The following is a 23,093-nucleotide window of genomic DNA, read 5'->3' as shown; positions in this document are numbered from 1 at the left end:
GGACAATTCGAAAGAATCACGAGTATAAATATGCAAACGCATGCATATTTATACATGTAACTCTTTCGTACGGGAGACGCATACTGGTCACACATACTGATGATTGAAGACACCTATAGCTAGCAAGTTCCTTTGGCACGAAGACCGGAATAGAGCAAATTAAGGGGGGAGGAGGATATGTAATTTGTGCTCACCCACGAACACAGGGGAGCTCGTCAAACACTCGGGGAAGTCGTCGAACACTAGACCCTCGCAGGGACGAAACAACTGCACATTTAAATGCACCCGATAAACACGAATATTCAATCCCGATAAAAAATCTGTATATTTATATAAGTACTTTTCTATTTTTTTCCTTCTTTTCCTTCTCTTCTTCTCCTCTTCCCCTCTTCTTCTTCTTCTTCTTCTTCTTCTTCTTCTCCTATTTTTCTTCTTCTTATCCTCTTCTCCTATTTCTTCTTCTTCTTCTTCTTCTTCTTCTTCTTCTTCTTCTTCTTCTTCTTCTTCTTCTTCTTCTATTTTTCTTATTCTTCTTATCCTCTTCTCCTATTTCTTCTTCTTCTTCTTCTTCTTCTTCTTCTTCTTCTTCTTCTTCTTCTCCCTCCTTTCTTTTCCTTTGTCCTCTGATCTTCTTTTCCTCTTCTTATACTTCTTCTTTTATTCTTCTTTTTTTCATCTTCTTATTCATCTTCTATACTTCTACTTATTTTTCCTCCTCCTCTAGTTTTTTCCTTATTTTCCTCCTCCTCCTCTAGTTTTTCTACTTTAGCCTACTTATAATTCTGCTACTTATTATACATCTACTTATTCTGAAAAAAGGAAAAGAAAAAAATAGAAAAGAAAAAACCTCACCGACCGGACTGGGGCGTCGGGGTCGTCAGGGCGGCGGGGCGCTCACAGCGGCAGCGACGGGCGCGGGGGCGTCAGGGGCTGGCTGATGGCGCGGCGGGGCCGGTGGGGCGTCGGGGGCGGTGGGTGGCGCGGCGGGGGCGGTGGGTCATCGGTGGCGCCAGAGAGAGAGAGAGTGAGAGAGAGAGAGAAGGGGGGTGGGGAGGCCGTTAGAAACGTTAGGGCTTTTTCTTTGCCGTCTGCTTTCGGGCTCTTTGCCATCTGCTGGCAGATGACAAAGAGTGAACAGACGACAAAGAGCGTACTACCCAACGCAACACTCCAATGGGCCCCACGCCTGCTCTTTGTCGTCTGCTTTTCTGGAGCTTTGTCGCCAGCCAGCAGACGACAAAGAGTGCACTAACGACTATTAGAGAATTTGCCATTAGTGTGCTCTTTGTCGTTTGCTTTCTGGAAGCAGACGGCAAAGACCTTCTTTGTCGTCCGCTAGCAGACGACAAATAGCAGACTGATGGCAAATTCTCTTATTCTTGTAGTGGTTGTCATTGAAGTTGTACTTGTAGAGATTGTATGAGTCAATAATCAAAGGAAATGAGAGCGAATGTACTGAGAGTATGAAGACAATGGCTAAGAAAGAAACAGAACAGATTGAAGTACCACCTGTGTTGTGTGACTCTGCTATTCCTTTGGGTCCTGTTGGACCAGGCCCTGGTGTACCAGACCTGGTGCATATATCCAATGTGGAACATCATAACACTTTAACTTCAACTGAGAATAGTTCCTCACACATGTCAGCTCTACCGGGATTTTCTGTCCCTACATTTATTAACCAGGCTCATACAACCATTGCAGCCTCTAAGATAGGCATTCAAGAAGCAGTAGGAGCAGTTCTTAGAGACATTACAGAATGCAACAGGAAAGCTGAGGAGGCTCTCATTGGAGCAGAAGGGGCCAAGGTCTGAAAAACATTTTGCACCAACTGTGGATAGCAAAGAAATTATATAAGTACTAGTTGATTGGGAAAAATTCCTATCAGTCACACTTCTATCTCCAGATAAATTTGAATGGGCAAAATAAATTCATTTCGTCAAGTGTGGGAAATTATTAACCAAGGAACATCCTGCTCTGTTACACTGTCATTTGTTATACCTAATAGATGCCTAGTTGATAGCTCACTTGTATGTGCCCACTCCCCAAATTCCCAGGGCACACATGAGCAGGAGAACTCTTCTCCGGCAGAAGAAACATCTGCTGAGGTGATCTCCCCATCATCCACTTCTGCTTTTGCAAAAGGACATGAAGAGGAAAGATGAAGTGCCTATGGTTGATACTGAGGTAAGAAGAAGCTACAGATTGCAAAAAAATTCAAAAGGTTTTAAGAAAGAAGTGTGTAGGGATAAAGATTGTCTTGATTGCCATGTTGTACCACCTACTATCCCTACCAAAATTATTAAAAGCCTGAATACCTCTTTTTGCAAGGTTGCTGTGAAAGATACTACTGAAGAAAAGTTTGGTAAGAAGGCTAAAAGGAACAAGGGAAGCAGCACAGCTTTGGAGGGCAACAAGACTTCTAAGGAACAAAGTAAGAAATGGATTTAGAGCACCTACACAAGAGCACTTTACTTTCCCAACTTTGTGTTCAAAATGCAGTATGTTAGAATTTTGGTACCTGATCAGTTTGTTGTGGTTTGTAAGCAATGTTGCACTCCCTGTATTATGAGCAACCTGCTCCTAGTCAGACCTCTTTTGCTATTGAGATTGTCTGTATGAATGCATGGCATGTGAATTATACTGCGCATCTATTGCTGAGGGCCAATAATATGTTTCACAAATGTTCAGTCATTTTCATTACAACATGCATAGATAATAGTATTCTTAATTGGAATATCAGAGGCATAAATAACCCCAAAATGGACTGCCATGGCTAATAATATTGAAGAATCTCAATGTTCTATCATATGCTTGCAAGAAACTAAAAAAAATAAGATTTTGACAGCTCTTATCTAAAGAACTTCTACCCTAGAAGAATTAAAAGATTTGAGTTTCTTGCCTCTGTGGGAGCATCAGGAGGTCTGCCAGTTGCATGGAATGAACAAGTATTTTCTGGTCGGTTCTACCATGTTAATGAATTCTCATTGTCTTATTCAGTTCACATCTGCTCATAATGGTGATAAGTGGATCCTCACCAATATTTATGGGCCATGCCAACATAATGAAAGAATACTTTTCCTCAATCGGTTCCAAAACTTCCCTATGCATGATGAGGCTAACTGGCTTATTGTGGGTGATTTTAACTATATTAGGTACCCACACAACAGAAGCAGGGAAGGGGGCAATATTAATGATATGCTTTTGTTCAATGAAGCTATCAACAAACATGCATTGATTGAAATACCCCTCAAGGGCAGAATATTCACTTGGAGTAATATGCAAGAAGCACCACTATTGGAGGAACTTGAATGGTGCTTCTCATCAGAGGCATGGACTCTTAAATACCCAGCAACTTTTGCATACCCACTAGCTAAGACCACTTCTGATCATGTCCTCATACAGATAAAAATTGGATCTTCTATACTTAAAGCCAACATCTTCATGTTTGAAAACTTCTGGTTAGAACACAATCATTTCAAGGACATTGTCAAATACATTTGGGCACAAGATGTGAATGAAAGGGACATTGCAAACATCATTGCAGCTAAATTCAAAAGATTGAGGAAGGGTCTAAACAATTGGGCTAGAAATATTTCAAATTTGAAGAAAATCATTGCTGACACCAATTTCATGATCCCATGCTATCATACCATGGAGGAATTTAGGAATTTAACCCTTGAGGAAGGTAATGGCAGAACTATTCTCAAAACTCACTTGGATCATATTCTAGAATGTCAGGGAAAATATTGGAAGCAAAGAGCCACCATCAGACAGATCAAAATGGGAGAAGCCAATACCAAATACTTCCAAGCTAAAGCAACCATCAATTTCAGAAATAATTGCATTGCTATCTTGAAGGATGAGCAGGGTCAGGAGCACTACGAACATAAGGCAAAAGCAACTATCCTTCATAGATCTTTCAAGGACAGACTAGGGACTAGTGTACCAACCAATAATCCTTTGCTCCTTCATCACTTACTACAACCAATGGATGATATGGCCGAGTTGGAAGCACCATTTACCGAGGATGAGATTGACAGGGTGATCAAACATATGCCTGCAGACAAATCACTTAGCCCAGATGGATTTAATGCAACCTTCCTCAAAACCTGTTGGGATATCATTGCCCCTGACTTCTACAAGCTAATAGAAAATTTTCACTCAGGAAATTTCAACATTTAGAGCATCAACTACTCATTCATTACTATAATACCTAAGATTGACTCTGCATCTAGCCCCTCTGAATTCATACATATCTCGTTGCTCAATTGTACACCAAAGATTATCACAAAACTGTTGGCAAACAGGTTGCAAAAATACATCCTCGGAATGATACACAAAAATCAGTATAGATTCTTACATAATAGGTGCATCCAGGATTGCCTAGCATGGTCCTATGAATATATTCATCAATGCCACAGAGAAAGAAAGAACTACTTCTGTTGAAACTGGATTTTGAGAAGGCATTTCATATGCTCAACCATGACACCATTATTGAAAGTTTACAAGCAAAAGGTTTTGGTAGCAAATGGATCCAATGGATTAAGATGATATATGGGACTGTATACTCATCTGTTCTTCTCAATGGGGTCCTAGGAAAACAATTCCTCTGCGAAAAAGGTGTCAGGCAAGGAGATCCACTCTCACCTCTGATATTTGTTATTGCTGCAAACCTGCTACAATCCATGCTCAATGAGACCATGCATAGTTCTCTGGTAGAAACTCCACTCATGCACAACTCTTGCCCTGATTATCCCATCATTCAGTATGAAGATGATACAATCCTAGTTCCTAAGGGAGATAGCAGACAACTCCAACACATAAAAAATCTCCTGTCCACTATGTTGAATATATTGGACTCGAAGTAAATTACTCTAAGTCTATAATCATTCCTATCAACACTCTATCAGGCAAAATGGAAGAGCTATCTACCCTCCTTGGTTGCAAGATAGGATCTCTCCCACACACATACCTGGGACTGCCACTTTGTCTTACCAAGCCCAGAATTATTGATTTTGTACCTATGCTAAAAATAATTGAGAACATACTATTGGGATGCTCAACACTATTATGAACTGGAGGCAAACTTACTCTCATTAAATCTGCCTTCTCCAGCATGCCAACTTCCATCATGTGCACTTTAATGATTCCCAAGGCTGTGATCAATCAAATCAACTCCTATCTCATGAATTACTTCTGGAGAAAATATGGAATAATGGACAGAGGAGTAGTGCTTATTTCATGGGACCAAGTCAACAAACCTAAAGCCCATGGAGGCCTTGGTGTTTTGGATATTCATGCTCACAACCAAGCACTACTCAGGAAATTTCTCCACAAATTCTTTAATAAGGATGACAATCCTTGAATTAGTATTATCTGGGAGACTCACTACCTTGATAGCCTATCTGGGGGGAAATTGATTGGATCTTTCTTGTGGAAGGATATACTCAGATTACTGCCAGCATTTAAACAACATGTAGTATGTAAAGGTGGTAGACGAAACTCCACACTATTCTGGACTGATAACTGGGATGAACAACCTCTGAGAGATAAGTACCCAGAGTTGCACTCTTTTGCTATTAACAGAGATACCTCCTTGCACAAAGTATTTGAACTCAATGAGATGAGTCAACTATTCCACATGCCACTATCGCTCCAAGCTTTCAATAAATTCAATGCATTATAAGAGATCATACACAATAGAGAAATTTCAGATGAAGCAAATACATGGACCTATTCTTGGGCTACACCAAAGTACTCATCTATGAAGATGTATAAGGCCATCATTGGAACCAGCACAACACATAACATCTTCCCACAACTCTGGAGCACTGCATGCAGACTGAGACACAAAACCTTTTTTTGGCTACTCCTTCATGATAGAGTGCCTTATGCTCTGATGCCACAGAGAAAACCCGTGCACATCTTTCTGGGATTGCCAATTTGCACTAGAGTGCTCGCAGACTCTCACACCTGGCAAGCAGAGAGGTATCTGCATATGACGAAATTCAGCTTACAAAGATCAATCTTTCAAGATATTGCTATGGAGATTATAGTTATGGGTTGCTGGAGCATATGGATGAGCAGAAATGACAAGATTTTTAGAAGAGCGACACCTAGCATTCACACATGAAAACATTACCTGAAGGAGGGCCTGCAGACTACTCAGATCAGAGCTAAACCAGTCCAGGCAGATAAGATCAGAGTCTAAATAAAACAGGACTTGTAATTTATTTGATGATTACTAGAGCAGGCATTGGGTGATTTTTATTTTTGCATTGTTTAGACTTTGCATGTATATATTTTATTTAATAAAATGCCTAGAACTATTGTTCACGGTTTCGGCTAAAAAAGTGGTTAGCTTCCAATAATCGTACAAGAGACAATATAGATTTGAAAAAATAATTTAATAGCTTAGGCACCCAAGATTTTGGAAAGGAGTACTCAATCATTTGACTGAAGGAACGTCAGTCAACAATCACCACTCGGAACTCAAAACACTGGATACTTTATTTCGAGAAAAAAAAAGCAATGGATACGAGGACGACTAGTCTCCGGTCAGGAACGTGTTTCGGGAGGAAACCAGCAGCGCGGACCAGATCTAAAAAGACCCAATCAATCGCACGCGCACAAAGTCCAGCCGAAAGACAACCGCGCCCCCGTACCCGTCCCCGCCGGAAGAACAAGCAGCGGCAACGGAAAAAATAGAGCGAACGGCACGGTCGAGCTCAGCAACGGCAACAGAGAGGGGAGACCATGCAGGGCGACGGCGAGGTGCTGTTCCTGGGCGGCGTCGGGGAGGTCGCCGTCACCCTCGGCCACGACGGCCTCTCCTTCCTGCCTCTCCACCCGGTACGCCTCTGGCTCTGACTGTGGCTGGCCTCCCGCTCGTCTCTGCTCGCCGAATGCTATTGCCAGATCGTACGGATTTAGTTCGTTTTTCAGCACTTAATCTGAAGGAACTTTGTGTTTTCTTAGTCGAATTGTACGGTGGGCTGTAGGTAGATTTGCAGCTTCGGGGGTTGAACCGAAGAGTTGGGTGGCGGATAGGTAAAGTGGAGACGGCATAAGTAATTGCAGATTCATAAAGAAGCGTGGGTTAGCCGCGTAGATTGTTCATTAAAAGCATGGTTACACGCCTCGGACAACATTGAAGTTCTTGCTTTCGTTTGGAAAAGAAGTACGATACATATTAATTTAATTGTTGCTGATTTAGTACAAGAGGAGGATGGTTGCCACTAGCCACTGGCCAGCTGAACCCCTTGCAAATCGGGGAGCATAAAATGCATTATTTTAAGTACCCAAACGAGAAACTAAGAATCATCCTGTGCGTTTGTGACTCTATCTCTTGTAAATCACAACCTCAGCCTTAGTTCCCCTCTTCAAGAAAGTGATCCAGCTGGTGTGCAAAGCCAAATATGTGAATATCACATTTTAGTATTTTACAAGCATCTAGTTCTGTCAACAAGGATAGGTGTTCCAGTTTTGCTTGTGCCTCAAGGATTACGTTCTTGAGTTGCAAATGATAAGTATATGCAGGAGGATATTGTCTTACTTTTTTGCAGCGTGACTGTGGTTTCTGCTCATCACACTAAATTTTGCAGGAATTGGGTTCTTCATGTTTGTCATCTATCGGATTACTACCAAAATTAGAGAATAAAATCAAGTTTTCGGATGTTTATGCTGTGGAGCTTCTTGATGAAGGTCCTGTATGTGGACCTTGGAATACAAGAATTGTCGCCCAAGGCAAGAAAAATAGTGAGGTTATAGCATTTCTTTTAGTTATTTTACGGAGTTCCTTTTCTGTAGTTTTTGTCAAAAGCTTCTGCTCTTTTTTAGCCAAATGCATTATTAGAAGTTCTTTCACATGCCATGTTTTATGCTCATGTTCTCTTTAAAAAGCTGTTGCTCATGCAGATGCACCGCTTTGCCGTACATGTAATCACCAGATCAAGAAAACACCCTTCTCAATTGGTACCTTGTGAATATCTTTTTGGACACAAAGACCCGGAGACCTGCAAAAGCTGGGTTGAGCATCTCAGTGCATGCATAAATAATGAACAGGACAGGCCCAAGAACCTGATGGTAGTTCTGACACGCTCTTCCATATATCCCTTATCACTGCTATCATATTATTGAGCATTTTGGCTAACTAACTATTCCACAAACTGTAGGTGTTTGTCCATCCACTTTGTGGAAAAGGTAGAGGTTGCAAAAATTGGGAAATGGTAGCTCCTTTATTTGACCGGGCGAAAGTAAATACAAAGGTAAACATGTTTGCTCATAGAAGCAAAAACAACAAAAGGAATTATAGGCGTGCAATAATGTCTATGCATGATTCTTTCTTTCTATATTTGTTACTGATGAGTTTGTGACATCAAAATTCTCACAAACAACCCTCGGTCCTCTAACTTATGTTCACAACATGTTTACATCTTCAGGTGATAATCACGGAGAGAGCAGGACATGCATATGACACCTTAGCATCAATATCAGATAAAGAGCTCAAGAAATTTGACGGTGTTGTTGCAGTGGTATGTTGATTTATTTTTATAATACTTGGTTAACATTTTCTGTTCTTATAGTTCGGGAAGTATTGTAGAACTACAATTAATTAGTCATGATGCTTGAAGTCGTTTTCAGTGAGACGAGTCCTGAATTTCTTATTTCCAACCTGTTATGTAATTATTAGTACTTTTAGAATGACTATTATTAATCATCACTAGTTTATTTTAAGGTGCAAGCTGATAAGAGATTAAAGCACAAAATGGGAATTCGCCCCCTTAATAAACAACAACCTGGTACATCAGTGTGAACACACTATATATGCCTTGGTGAAGAGATTTCACAGGGTCACTTCCCACGTGCCCTAGAGTTTTTTCATATGGCATCTGAAATCTTCCGGTGTGTACTGTTAAAGAAAAATTATAATTCCATGCTTTACTTCTAGAGAAAAAAAAACTCAAATCCTGTACTCCTACTTTTTTTTTCAATCTGTTACTGAACTTATTGAATTCCATCGCATTTTACTTGTATACTCTCCAAACTTCACATTTATAGGGTGGTGATGGTTTATTTAATGAAATCCTGAATGGACTACTAAATTCGAGGAATAAGATTTCTTATCCTCCAACTCCAGAGGGCTTTGGATATTTTGGAAGCACTGAGAAATGCCAAGGATGCAGGAACGATGGGCTAAACAACAGTACGGCCACATCAGATGCTGTAAATGTCATGCTCCGTGTGGGTTCCAACAAATCTGATGATCATGAACCTCTTCTTTCGACTGGAAAATCTGTTGTTGGATTAGACATCTCATCATTAAGTATGTCCCTTTTGGTTACATGTACCACATATTATGTAGAGCAATTTCTTGTATAAGTAATTTTGTGTGCTTCTTGTTGCAGATCCAAATACAGAATCATCTACTGGAGGTCAATGAGTAACCGAAACTCAGTTATTTTGTCTATCTTAAAACTGCAAAAAATTTAGGGCCAGCGACACGACTGATAGCTTTGTTTTATGTTGAAATTGGTACTACTGCAGATCAAGTTCCTCCAGTCTTCTTCCCAAATGATTGGTTTAGGCTTGGCATAATTCCTTCTGGCTCAACAGATGCTATTGTACTCAGGTACTGATCGAGACACCTAGGTGTAACCACGCAAGGAGAAACTACACTTTTCAGTACTAAATAGCCGAGAGCCTTATTTTTAGGGGTAGAAAGTTGCATAGATCATGGCAATTCAATCCCCTTAAATCTGTAGTTGTACAGCATTGCATGTAAGCTGGTTATGATCCTCATCCTTTAGGACATTGGACAGATCCACCATTACCATCCGTTCATCTGTCTGTTGGAGCAGTGTGCAAGTATGCTGTAATTGGTACACCTGCCAAATTAGCATCACCTTCATCTTTCAAAACAATTATATTGTCTTGCCTAATTTCTTACATTTTGAGCTTAATGTCCTTTTAGTTCATGCATACCAATGTCCATTTGCGGGCTTGTTATAGATGGACTATTTTTGTGCACACATTATGTACTTATCGATGGCAGTTCTTTGCTGGCTGTAAACATCTTATATTGATCCATGCAGCACAACTGGGGAACGAGATGCTGTGACTTCTGCCCTGCTTATTATCTTTGGTAGAAGGATAGCGCTTGATATAGCTCAAGTAGTCAGGTGGAAGAGTAGCCCATCAGCTGAGGTTTTACCTACTGTACGCTATGCAGCTTCATTTGCAGGGTATATAACTTCCTTTAGGGCATGATGTAGCTACCTAGTGCTTGTATGAACTGAGAGCGAGGAAATACATGAATTTTAATGTCGACCATCAATTTCTTAAATGTGCTAATGTGCACTGCCACCATAGATATCCTGCAACTACTGTAACATTAACTCAATATATCTGGCAGAAGTTATAGGAGTTCCAGTTTTCATTTTATTCTCCTTAAATAATGTTGAACTTAGCTAGACTTAGCCTTGCTTTCATTGTTTGATGTAAGTAAGTTCTTCCTGTTGATGTTTCTTGTGCATTACTGATAGTTATGGACTTGCATTTAACATAGATTGATCATACAATTTTACCAAGTCCGTGCAAGTGCATATCACTATATGAACCCCCTCTGGATTGTTCTTCTGCATATTAGTTGATTCTTTTGGATTCTGCCTGTAGATATGGATTTTATGGAGAAGTCATAAGGGAGAGTGAAAACTACCGATGGATGGGCCCTGCACGTTATGATTTTTCTGGAACTATGGTCTTCCTGAAGCACAGGTAATTAATAGTAGCCGGTGGCAAGTATCCTTTCTTGTGCTATGCTTCTTATTCAGTTTGATCACAAACTGACAATTGCGTGCCATTTTTCAGATCTTATGATGCAAAAGTGGCTTTTCTTGAGAATGAGAACTCTCATTCATTTGCTGCATCAGCAGAGAATGTTGCAGATGAAGTACAACCACTGCAATCTCGTAGAAAAAGATCTCGCAAAACAATTTGCCAAGCAAATTGTTCTGTATGCAAAGAAACTTCAACGCCTGGACAAAATTCAGAAGATGAGATTCCAAACAGCTCTCAAACGATTCATAATAACCCAAAATGGATCTGGTCCGAGGGGCGTTTTCTAAGTGTCGGTGCAGCTGTCATTTCATGTCGCAATGAAAGAGCCCCTGATGGCCTAGTGGCTGAAGCACACCTCTCAGATGGTTTTCTACACCTTCTGCTCATTAGAGATTGCCCTCTTCCCTTATATTTGTGGTAAGAATACTGTTACTACTTGTTCAGCTTGTTTCACAGTACTCTGCACTGAGAAGTGATTACTAAACGTATTTCCAGAACTATTTTATTTAACCAAATTACATCTAAAAACTTTGTGTCAAGTTGGACCTCACAACAGTCGATGTCTGTTTACTCACTTCTGCTGTTACTTTTCCTAACTAAATAAGGTTGCAAAAATCGCTACAAAATACTACTCCCTCCGATCCATATTACTTGTTGCTCAAACGAATGTATCTAGACGTATTTCAGTGCTAAATGCATCTGTTTGAGCGACAGATAATATGGATCGGAGGGAGTACAAACCTCTTCCTTTTATCTCTAGCTCTAGAGTTTGTTTGAGGTAGCCGTTCTATCTGCAGGCATCTGACACAATTTACTAAGAAGGGGTCGGACCCTTTAACCTTCAAGTTTGTTGAACATCATAAGGTATTCTTTTCCCTTCTTTACGCTCTTCCCTGTTTAAAACCTTCATTTTATTTAATTTAGATGTTTCCAATTTCTGTAGACACGAGCATTTACCTTCATCTCATCACACGACGAAAGCGTATGGAACTTGGATGGCGAGCTTTTTCAGGCCTGCGAAGTGTCTGTCCAAGCTTGCCGGGGCCTTGTCAACCTCTTCGCGTCAGGGCCAGAGGTGTAGCAATGCCCCATAAGTTATAGCTTCCCTCCCTTCTTTCACAAAGGGAAGACATCAGAATAGTTACTGTTGTAGAGTTGTAGAAGAACCTCATGTAGATATAGATATGTAAACTGCGGTTCTCGTACCACGCAATAAAGAACCGGGCAGCGTTTTCTTCAATGTCCAAGGAAGGAAGAGCTACAGATTATGCTAAAAAAAACAGATGAATTTTCGTGCGTCGCAATGCTGTAAAATTTGCATTGCGGACACGGATTGATCTGGTTCTTGCAGGAAGCTAATTTGGCATACGACAATATTCGTTGTAGCTCAACAACACTTCGTGTTGGAATTGTGTCGAATATTGTGTACAAGGTAGGTTACAGTTGGACTTGTAGTTGTATCGTGTTTACATAGGATGTGAAGTCGTGTCCTAGTAGGATACTTGTATCCTAGGCCTCTCATATATAGCGGGGGTAGACACACGATGTAACATATGACAACATAATAGCACCGGAACGCAGGGGAAGCCGGCGGCATGTGCCGGTGTCCAGGGCGACCGGGTGCGGTATTGTAGCGGTGTCATGGGGAGGAGCGCCCATAGTCAGGCCCCGGGGATGTAGCCATATCGGTGAACCTCGTTAACAAATCTCGGTGTCGTGCACGTGTGATTGCTTGATCCTCGGATGATCGACAGAGTGCCTCGGATTTATTCTAACAAGTGGTATCACGAGCTAGGTTGTTTTGAAGGTCGTGAAAGTTGATCTAGAGGAAGAAGATGCATCGACATAAATCTGCGGAAGCGATCGTAATACGGGATGCATATCATCGGCGAGTTACCATCGAGGCAGGATTGGTCGTGCTGTGATCTTCGAGCAGTAATCAGAACGAGATGCGGATACGAGGCAAAAGCATCGGCGGCGGCAAACGTGTGGCGATCGATCGTGTTGATCCATCGGGCGAGCGTACAGGCGGCGCGGCTGAAGCCAAGGCAAGCGACGCACGGTGTGGGCTGGCCCAGCGGGGCTAGCTGGTGCGCGTGGCAGCGTGCTACATGGCAGGGCTGATCGACTCAGGAGATTTGTTTGGAGACCAAAACGGGACCGAGTCCCGGAAGGAAGTCGTCTCAGGAACGGAGTCTTGCATGCTCGCTTGAAAGGCTGGTGCAGGCAGTCGTAGAAGAGACGTACGACGAGACAGAGGCAAAGCAGATCAATCGGCAGAAAGGAAATCCATCGAGCGATACATACTAGGTGGGACATTGACAAAGCAACAACCAGCATGGGAGGTTGAGCCAGGGCTACTACACGTGAAGATCAAAAGGTTTTTTTGGAACTGCTAGTAGTACACGGATGTCGTGTACTTGTGCATCAGAAGGAGATTGCTCATGTATTTTTCATAAGGTCAACCATACGAAGAACCAGGCGCCAATGGGTACTGGGTTTGAGGTGGAGAAGTTCAACGGAACTGAAAGCCTTGGGTTATGGCAGACAAGGATAAAAAATTTGTTGGCACAACATGGATGCTTGAGGGCGTTGCGGGAAGTCATGTCAGCTAAGATGAAATTATCATGTGATGGATGAAAATTCACGGAAGATGATTTGGAAGCCTTGAAGCGTGTCGTTGCAGTCGGATAAGTTCGGCTGGGTTGGACTAGACAGTCTGACGGATCGACGCAAGTCGGTTGATATAGAAGACGGTGGTGGATCGGCGACGACGACATAGGGGCGTGATGCTGATGGTGACCAACTTCTGGGCGTGGAAACACGCGACACAGGCCCGAGGATTGTGTGGCTTCGACAAGACTATGGCGCAGGATTGATTCAAGGTGGTGTATACACGGAGCTTGAAGTCAATGAGGCGCAAGAGTGGATTGATCATCTACCATGGAGTCATGTTGAAGGTGGAGCTGTATTGAGGGGCTACGGCGTAAGTCGACGGGGTCGAAGCCTATTCAGCAGGTGAAAAAAGCGAGTGACACGTAGTTTGGACTGGAGCCCGGTGGTCTGATGGAAGCGTGAAACTCGTCATCGGTCGGCGGTGATCGGTGGTACTCTGCAGTGGGGTTGAGTGGTGTGGTTCGCGACCCTTGAGACTCGACCAGGACAGCGGAGGCTCGACGCAGTAATAGCGGCGAGGCGTGCGGTATGCACGGGACATGGAGACGGGCCAGGGCTCTGGTGGTCATACATGTGGTGACTACGAGTTTGACTCGGGATGACTACAAGTTGCAGGTGGAGTCACATGGAGTCTTTGTAGTAGCAGCGGTACTCATGGGATAAGCTCAAGTCCAATGTACATGGAAGTTTGATGCATTGACGAACTCAAGGTGGTGGAGAATATTCGCCAAGGTGGAGTTTGTTGGAATTGTGTCGAATATTGTGTACAAGGTAGGTTACAGTTGGACTTGTAGTTGTATCGTGTTTACATAGGATGTGAAGTCGTGTCCTAGTAGGACACTTGTATCCTAGGCCTCTCATATATAGCGAGGGTAGACACATGATGTAACCTATGCCAATATAATAGCACCGGAACGCAGGGGAAGCCGGCGGCATGTGCCGGTGTCCAGGGCGACCGGGTGCGGTATTGTAGCGGTGTCATGGGGAGGAGCGCTTATAGTCAGGTCCCGGGGATGTAGCCATATCGGTGAACCTCGTTAACAAATCTCGATGTCGTGCACGTGTGATTGCTTGATCTTCGGATGATAGATGGAGTGCCTCGGATTTATTCTAACACTTCGATTGAAGTTGTACTGTCCTCCTCTTTTGAGAGGAAGCTGAAGTTTTACTCTTGGTCGGTGGATCGGCAGACCGCAGAGGGTAACAACAAGAACAAGTTGCCTGTTCCGGCCCACACAGCAGCTGAGCTAATTAAAATCCGCATGTTGCCGCAATTTTGGATGCGGTGCGCGCGGGCGGCCGTTTCTGGCTTTTTTTTTGAGCGGCCGTTTCTGGCTTTCTGCTGCCGGTGGATAGGACTGCCAGTTTTTTTTACTGTAGTATAGCTGCCAAGTGTTTAGTTTCGGGCACTTTTAACACTAGCACTCAAATTGAGCCCTCAAATAGCCGTCGGAGGCCTTCTCTACTTTTTCACCCCTCAAAATTCTCCCCAACTCCAACACTAGCCTTCATTTCTCACCCCACAAATAAAAAAAAACATGGAATGAGCGGAACGCAGGAATCTTCAAAAACCAACGAGCTCGTCGAGGAAGCGGGTGTGTGGCACGCTGCAGGCAGGTGCAAGGCTAATTCGTTGATTCATAGACCTAGAGAGCCTGACTAATTCCCTAGAAACACTCATTGTCCCGGTGAACTGTAGTATTACAACGGTGCTAGCAAGCATGTAATTTTTTTGTTCTCGCTTCCCCTCTCTCTCTCTCATCCTGGCTACCGGGATTGTGATGAGCCCCACTCAACTCCGGAGAGCATTGGCATCAACCTCGGGATGGAAGGTGGAATACGGTTGACAATAGGCGCGATGTCGCGACGTGGACATCGAGCTCGGGACGACCACCTGTATGCAGGGCAGTGACTGGGGTGTGTGGCAGCAGTAGGAGATGGTGATGTGTGATAGCGACGCAAGATGCGAGGTGCATCGGCGTGAAGCGGCACAGGGAGATGATGGTGTCTGGCGGCGCTCAGAAGTCGCGAGATGGGACGGGAGATAGCGGTCGACGGTGCATGAATGTCAGGAGGGGAGGAGGGTCCGCGGCTGGACTACAGCATGAAGGATGGCAGGCGATTGTAGGTGGCATGAGAGAAAGATCAAATGAAGGTTGCGAGGAGTAGTGGGCCCTTGAGCTGAGGACTTTGAGGCTTGAGTTGAGAACCTCTACTCTTGAGGGTTTTGTCAGGGGAGGATAGAATTGAGAGAAGGGGGGGGGGGGGGGGGGTAGAGGCTATCATATTTATGGAATATTCGCTTGTTATGCTAGTTGACCACACTTGGCGATCTATGTCGGATGAGGGCAACCAAATCTCATGTCCCCACACTTTTGTTTTCTCTTCCCGGCTGTTGACTGCATAAACTATGGGTCCAGCTGTCAGACCTAAGGCAGTAGTAACGACGAGACATCGACGCCGACAAGTAACTCCATCACAGCTAATCCCTCTAAACCTTCCCGATCATTAGATTTCTCCGGTGAGCCAGTGCACCCCACCTGCCCTAGTTGACTCTCTTCCTTGCCTCCGCCGGCGAGGTCACAACTCGATGCTGCGTGCAGCGAGAGGTCCTGGCTCGGCCTCGCGGGGGTTGACTTCGCTGCCGCTCGTCATGTCACCCCGTCTTCCGCCTCAAGCTCCACCTCCCCTACTTCTTCCTTCTCACGCGACAGCGGCTTACACCAATTGAAAATTCAGGTGACTTACAAATAGCTCGTGCGTTTGTAAAACAAAATGCATCGCCAGTGATGATGCATACCAGTTAGTACGTACCATGATGATAACACATTTACCAAGTGATGATGCTTACATCGACGTAGTGATGTAGTAACCATAGCGGTAAATGAATTTACCATGTTGTTTGCTGAAAACTTACCATGTCGGTGTGGTGATGTATTAGACCATGGTGGTTATGTAATGTGGATAGTAGAGTAACAGATACGGACGCTATCGAGGGATCTGCAGCTGGGGCGCGCATAGGCGCAAAAGAGAATGATCACCGGCCTCGTAGCGGATGTCGGTCGGTGTGGATGGAGCAAGGCAAAGCGACCGCCGTGGCTGGTTCAGGTTTCATGCCGAGGGTGTCGGTGCCTTTGTGTGGGGCACACGGCCGAGTCTTTGTTTCTCTACGGCCCGACGACGAATCGTCTCATCGTCTTTTCTCTTTTCGCTTGTCTCGAGAAGCAGCTTTGTCTTTGGCGTGGTAGCCCAGCATCCGCCGCACTGCTCAACGCAAAAAACAATCTTCCCCGGTCAAAATACTCGCAAAAGAAGGCAAAAACTAACACTCGCAGATTGGACGGAATCATTAGGTTGTAGGAGGTTCCCCGGCCGTGGCGTGTGGGCGTGATTATGCCAAAGCGACCACGCGGGCGAGGCGCGGGCAGAGCAGCCTTTGGAACCGCGGCGCAGCTTCATCATCTTCCTCCGTCCAGCAGCCAGCCGTCCTCCACTCTACCATCTTCTTACTTTGCAGCCAAGGCTTAGCGGCGTGCGCGTGCATGCAGCGCCTGCGTCTGCGTGCATGCTAGCTTCTCCTTGGAGCAAAGCAAGGCATCCCGAGCGCGCACCCACCAACGTTACACTAGAGCAAAAGCACGGCCGGCAATCCCACCCAAAGTCGACCAAGGATCGGACGCACGAATTACCTAGCTAGCTAGCTCTCTCCGCGCAATGGCCGGCTCGGCAGCCCAAGCTCCCACACAGACGGGCCGAACGAGGCCGATTCCCACGGCGCTCGTTCCTGCGGCCGTGGTGCTCGCCGTCGTCGTCGGCGTACTTTCCCTGCTGCCCTCCGTGGCCCAGGCGGTGTGGGAGCTGCCCCACCTCTTCCTCCTCGGCCTCGTCATCTCCTACGGCGTCTTCGCCCAGCACAAGAACGGCGCCGCCGCGGGCGACGGCGGCGATGCCGCCAAGGACGGCGCCCGGGCGTGGAACTCTCGGTACCATCCCGACGACCCGCTCGTCGTGGTCGCGCCCGACCACGCGGCGGCCGATGACGGGGACGACGGCGCGGGCGGGAGGCCGTTCTCCTTGCCGGTGCGGAGGCTGAAGACGGTCGTGGAAGAGCCGACCGAAGCCGGTGGCGCCAGCGGAGAGAGCGTTGGCGAAGAGACGGACAGCTCCGAGTCCACGGCAGGATTCTGGGCCGGCGCGCCCGCCGCTCCTTCGCCGCCCTCTGTCCTTGACGCCTTTGACTCGCGGAAGTTCAATGCCGCGACGCCGCCGTCAGTCGTGCAGAAGGAGTTCCCGGGTTACGATTCCGGGTCGCCTCGTGACCAGTCGTCGTGTAACGAGGAGGAAGAGGAGGAGGAGGTGGAGGAGGAGGAGGAGGAGGAGGGCACCGATTGGGAAGAGGATGCTGATGGGTCGGATGAGATGACCGCCGCGTCGTCGGAAAGGTCGTTCCCCGGCGACTTCGTTGCCTGTCGCAACCGTCGCTACGACGGCAGCGGGGATGGCGAGTCTATGGACGAAGAACTTGTCGAGCTGGCCACCAGGCCGGGACCGGAGGGGGCGGACGAGGTGGACAGGAAGGCCGACGAGTTCATCGCCAAATTCAGGGAGCAGATCAGACGGCAGAGATTGTAGGCTTGTAGCCGGCCGAGCGACGTAGGCATGCATTGCATGCGTCCTACGCACACGCTTACTTGCGATCTGTAAACTTCTGTTTTTTTTCCTTCATCTGTGTAACATCATGAGCCCTTCCTGTATCATTTTCTTCTCTCCTTTGGAGCTTTTAAACTGTTGCCGTTATTACAGCCTGGAAAGATGAAAAAACGACGGCATCCTTGTGGGGATGTTCGCATCCTACACAAATTCTTGTAAATGTTTTTCTGCCTTCTATAAAAGTAAGGTATGCCATTGGCGTACTCTCGAAAATATATATGAAAACCACGGCTCATTCATTGCAATTCTTTAGTAGCATTTTCGCACCTACTCCGTCCGTTCCAAAATGATTGAAGTTTTAAGTTTGTTCTAAGTCAAACTTGTTTAAGTTTAATCAACTTTATAGGAAAATGTACCCAAAAAAAAACTGTATAGAAAACGTGATAAGATCATCATCTTCACCAAATACACATAGTATGAAATATACTTCCTCCGTCCCAAAATTCTTGTCTTAAATTTGTCTAGATATAGATGTATCCAATATTAAAAGGTGACTTGATACATCCGTATTTAGACAAATCTAAGACAAGAATTTTGGGACAGATGGAGTATTTCATAATAAAAATCTCATGAGCCTAATTTGGTGTTCCGAATGTTAATATATTTTTCTATGATTTGATCAAACTTGAACAAGTTTAACTTAGGATAAACCTAAAACTTCAATTATTTCGTGTTATCAAGCTTAATCGTTTAGCGAGGATAAAATATGTTGCCATGCCGGCAGGAAATACACTTACACAACATAGGGCATTAACACCCCTGACGTTTACTATTGATCAGTTGCCTGAAATGTTTTCACACATCAGTTGATTTTGCAGATAGAGAAAACAAGTGGCGCCCAAGGTGGAGACGCGGATGATGTAGCCGGCCATGACGGGGAACCACTCGAAGATAGGGAGGAGACGACGATGAAAAGGAGTATGGGAGTTGACTGGTGCACTCGTGGTGATGGATGGGTCACCGGTGCCAAAGAAGAACCATATGTTGGAGGGATACCTGCCACGCTGGCGACTCCGGCAGGGTGGTATGGCCGCGAAGCCAATTACGGGTATGGTGGTGGGAGACGGTGCTTCAGGTGGCAGGCCGCAATGGGGCCAGCGTGCAGCGACGCCATGGAAAGGAGGAAGAAGGCGGCGGGAGAATCAAAGTATCACAAAATTATGAACTAACAAATAATCCTCCCCTAAGAACATGTGCAGTTGGGTGTGTGAAACCTGCCTTATACGTCAAGGCGGACGGCCCAGTCACTTACCAGTCAAAAAAATCCAGATGGGCTCCTCATACCTACCCTAAAGGCCCGGCCAGACCGACACTTCTTATATCCAACCCAAATCTCAGGCGGAAATGGGATGGACTGGGCGCGTCCACCACGTTGGACCAGACTGGGCGCGTCCACCACGTTTTATTCATTTCCTCTCTTCTCCCTTCTCCGCGTCGTCCCTCCCCTAGCTCCGCCGCCGTACTGAGCCGTCACGCCGCCAACACCGCTCAACAACCCTCGTTCTCACCGCAACAGACATCGTTGCCGGCCCGGCCACCACCGCGGTGCATCCGCAACTCTACAATCAACGACCACGACTATAACATGGGGTCCTATTTTACCGATGATATTGAAGGAAATATGCCCTAGAGGCAACAATAGAGTTGTTATTTTATATTTCCTTATTCATGATAAAGGTTTATTATTCATGCTAGCTAGAATTGTATTGATCGGAAACTTAAATACATGTGTGAATACATAAAAAAATACCATGTCCCTAGTGAACCTCTACTAGACTAGCTCATTGATCAAAGATGGTTAAGGTTTCCTAACCATAAACATGTGTTGTCATTTGATAACGGGATCACATCATTAGGAGAATGAAGTGATGGACAAGACCCATCAGTTAGCTTAGCATATCGATCGTTCAGTTTATTGCTATTGCTTTCTTGATGACAAATACATATTCCTTCGACTATGAGAGTATGCAACTCTCGAATACCGGAGGAATACCTTGTGTGCTATCAAACGTCACAACGGAACTGGGTGATCATAAAGATGCTCTACAGGTATCTCCGAAGATGTTTGTTGAGTTGGCGTAGATCGATATTAGGATTTGTCACTCCGAGTATCAGAGAGGTATCTTTGGGCCCTCTTGGTAATACACATCATAAGCTTGCAAGCAAACAACTAAGGAGTTAGTTACGAGGTGATGTATTACGGAACGAGTAAAGAGACTTGCCCGTAATGGGATTGAACTAGGTATGAAGATACCGACCGACGATCGAATCTCGGGCAAGTAACATACCGACAGACAAAGGGAATTACGTATGTTGTCATAATGGTTCGACCAATAAAGATCTTCATAGAATATGTAGGAGCCAATATGGGCATTCAGGTTCCGCTATTGGTTATTGACCCGAGAGGTGTCTCGGTCATGTCTACATAGTTCTCGAACCCGTAGGGTCCGCACACTTAACGTTCGTTGACGATATATTGTTATATGAGTTATATGATTTGGTGACGAATGTTGTCCGGAGTCCCAGGTGAGATCACAAACATGATGAAGAGTCTCGAAATGGTCGAGAGGTAACGATTGATATATAGGACAATGGTATTTGGACACCGGAAGTGTTTCGGGTGGTACCGAGTACTTATCGGGTCACCGGAAGGGGTTCCGGACAGCCCCGGTAGGTTATTGGGCGTTATGGGCCAAAAGGGGAAGAGCACACCAGCCCACAGGGGATGGTGCGCCCCTCTACCCCCTGCCCATGCACCAAAGGAGGGAGGGAAGGAAAGGGGAGGCGCCCTAAGGCATCCATCTCCCTTTCCTTTCCCCCTCGTGTTCAAATAAGGAATGGGGGTGCGGCTAGGCAGGTGCCCTAGGGCAGCCGCTGGCCACTTGGGGCGCCCTAGGGGCTGCCTCTCTTCCCCCACCTATATATATATGAGGGAGGGGGCGCCACAAAACCCACGACATTATTCTAGCTGTGTGCGGCGCCCCGTTCCACAGTTTTGTCCCTCGGTCGTATTTTCGTAGTGCTTAGGCGAAGCCCTGCGGAGATCACTTCACCATCACCATCACCACGCCGTCGTGCTGTTGGAACTCATCCACTACCTCGACGTCTTGCTGGATCAAGAAGGCAGAGGACGTTACCGAGCTGAACGTGTGCAGAACACGGAGGTGCCGTACATTTGGTACTTGATTGGTTGGAGTGCGAAGAAGTTCGACTACATCAACCGCGTTACTAAACGCTTCTGCTTATGGTCTACGAGGGTACGTAGAAACACTCTCCTCGTCGTTGCTATGCATCTCCATGGAGAGATCACTGCGTGTGCATTGAATTTTTTTTGTTTTCCATGCAACAATTCCCAACTGATATCTATCCTCAGTGGGCAGCGTTTGTGAAGACCATATTGTTGGGAAACATAGCATGCAATTTCAAAAAATTCCTACACTCACGCAAGATCTATCTAGGAGATGCATAGCAACGAGAGGGGGAGAGTGTGTCCACGTACCTGAAGGAAATATGCCCTAGAGGCAATAATAAAGTTGTTATTTATATTTCCTTATATCATGATAAATGTTTATTATTCATGCTAGAATTGTATTAACCGGAAACTTAGTACATGTGTGAATACATAGACAAAACATAGTGTCCCTAGTATGCCTCTACTTGACTAGCTCGTTAATCAAAGATTGTTATGTTTCCTAACCATGGACATGTGTTGTCATTTGATTCCCTGATCACATCATTAGAGAATGATGTGATGGATAAGACCCATCCATTAGCTTAGCATTATGATCGTTACAGTTTTATTGCTACTGCTTTCTTCATGGCTTATACATGTTCCTCTGACTATTAGATTAGGCAACTCCCGAATACCAGAGGAACACCTTGTGTGCTATCAAACATCACAACGTAACTGGGCGATTACAAAGATGCTCTACAGGTGTCTCCGAAGGTGTTTGTTGGGTTGGCATAGATCAAGATTGGGATTTGTCACTCCATGTATCGGAGAGGTATCTCTGGGCCCTCTCGGTAATGCTCATCACTATAAGCCTTGCAAGCAATGTGACTAATTAGTTAGTTACGGGATGAAGCATTATGAAACGAGTAAAGAGACTTGCCGGTAACGAGATTGAACTAGGCATGATGATACCAACGATCAAATCTCGGGCAAGTAACATACCGATGACAAAGGGAACAACATATGTTTGCTACCTCTTGAGCTTGCATTGGTTTTTCCTTGAAGAGGAAAGGGTGATGCAACAAAGTAGCGTAAGTATTTCCCTCTGTTTTGAGAACCAAGGTATCAATCCAGTAGGAGACAATGCACAAGTCACCGAATACCTGCACAAGCAATCAACAACTTGCACCCAACGCGATAAAGGGGTTGTCAATCCCTTCACGGTCACTTGCAAAAGTGAGATTTGATAGAGATAGATAAACGGTAAAGTAAATATTTTTGTTATTTTTGGTTTATAGATTGGAAAGTAAAAGATTGCAAAATAGTAGATCGGAAACTACCAAGATGTAAATGAGATTAAATAATATGGAAAATAGACTTAATATAATGGAAAAGAGACTCGGGGGCCATAGGTTTCACTAGTGGCTTCTCTCAAGATAGCAAATATTACGGTGGGTGAACAAATTACTGCCGAGCAATTGATAGAAAAGCGCATAGTTATGATGACATCTAAGGCAATGATCATGAACATAGGCATCACGTCCATGTCATGTAGTCTGACTCCTGCCTGCATCTACTACTATTACTCCACACATCAACTGCTATCCAGCATGCATCTAGAGTATTAAGTTCATAAAGAACAGAGTAACGCATTAAGCAAGATAACATGATGTAGAGGAATTAACTCAAGCAATAT

The 23,093-nt window shown here is 44.9% G+C and overlaps 2 protein-coding genes across 6 annotated transcripts; both read left to right on the top strand.

The window, feature by feature from the left end:
* Window positions 1-6,594: 6,594 nt before the first annotated feature.
* LOC123137729 (ceramide kinase) lies at window positions 6,595-12,079 on the top strand. Of its 5 annotated transcripts, none has more exons than XM_044557572.1 (13): window positions 6,595-6,852; window positions 7,605-7,763; window positions 7,918-8,085; window positions 8,175-8,267; window positions 8,442-8,534; window positions 9,061-9,325; window positions 9,408-9,434; window positions 9,547-9,631; window positions 10,095-10,244; window positions 10,675-10,776; window positions 10,870-11,256; window positions 11,637-11,703; window positions 11,783-12,079. In XM_044557572.1, the coding sequence occupies exons 1-13, from the start codon at window positions 6,757-6,759 to the stop codon at window positions 11,918-11,920; spliced, it is 1,830 nt and encodes a 609-aa protein (XP_044413507.1). In that variant the 5' UTR covers window positions 6,595-6,756; the 3' UTR covers window positions 11,921-12,079. The 5 variants fall into 5 exon arrangements, with proteins under 5 accessions (XP_044413507.1, XP_044413506.1, XP_044413508.1 ...); XM_044557571.1 differs by having other exon boundaries at window positions 11,622-11,703; XM_044557574.1 differs by having other exon boundaries at window positions 6,833-6,852; window positions 7,605-7,746; window positions 11,622-11,703.
* Window positions 12,080-16,843: 4,764 nt separating this feature from the next.
* LOC123134332 (histone-lysine N-methyltransferase, H3 lysine-9 specific) lies at window positions 16,844-18,326 on the top strand. Its single transcript, XM_044553601.1, has one exon. The coding sequence runs from the start codon at window positions 17,230-17,232 to the stop codon at window positions 18,145-18,147; it is 918 nt and encodes a 305-aa protein (XP_044409536.1). The 5' UTR covers window positions 16,844-17,229; the 3' UTR covers window positions 18,148-18,326.
* Window positions 18,327-23,093: the final 4,767 nt, after the last annotated feature.

This window comes from Triticum aestivum, chromosome 6B (genome assembly GCF_018294505.1).
Source record: "Triticum aestivum cultivar Chinese Spring chromosome 6B, IWGSC CS RefSeq v2.1, whole genome shotgun sequence".
In the NCBI taxonomy this organism is placed as follows: domain Eukaryota; kingdom Viridiplantae; phylum Streptophyta; class Magnoliopsida; order Poales; family Poaceae; genus Triticum; species Triticum aestivum.
The sequence above is the reverse complement of the archived record's forward strand: the minus strand, read 5'-3'. Positions and strand labels throughout refer to the sequence as shown.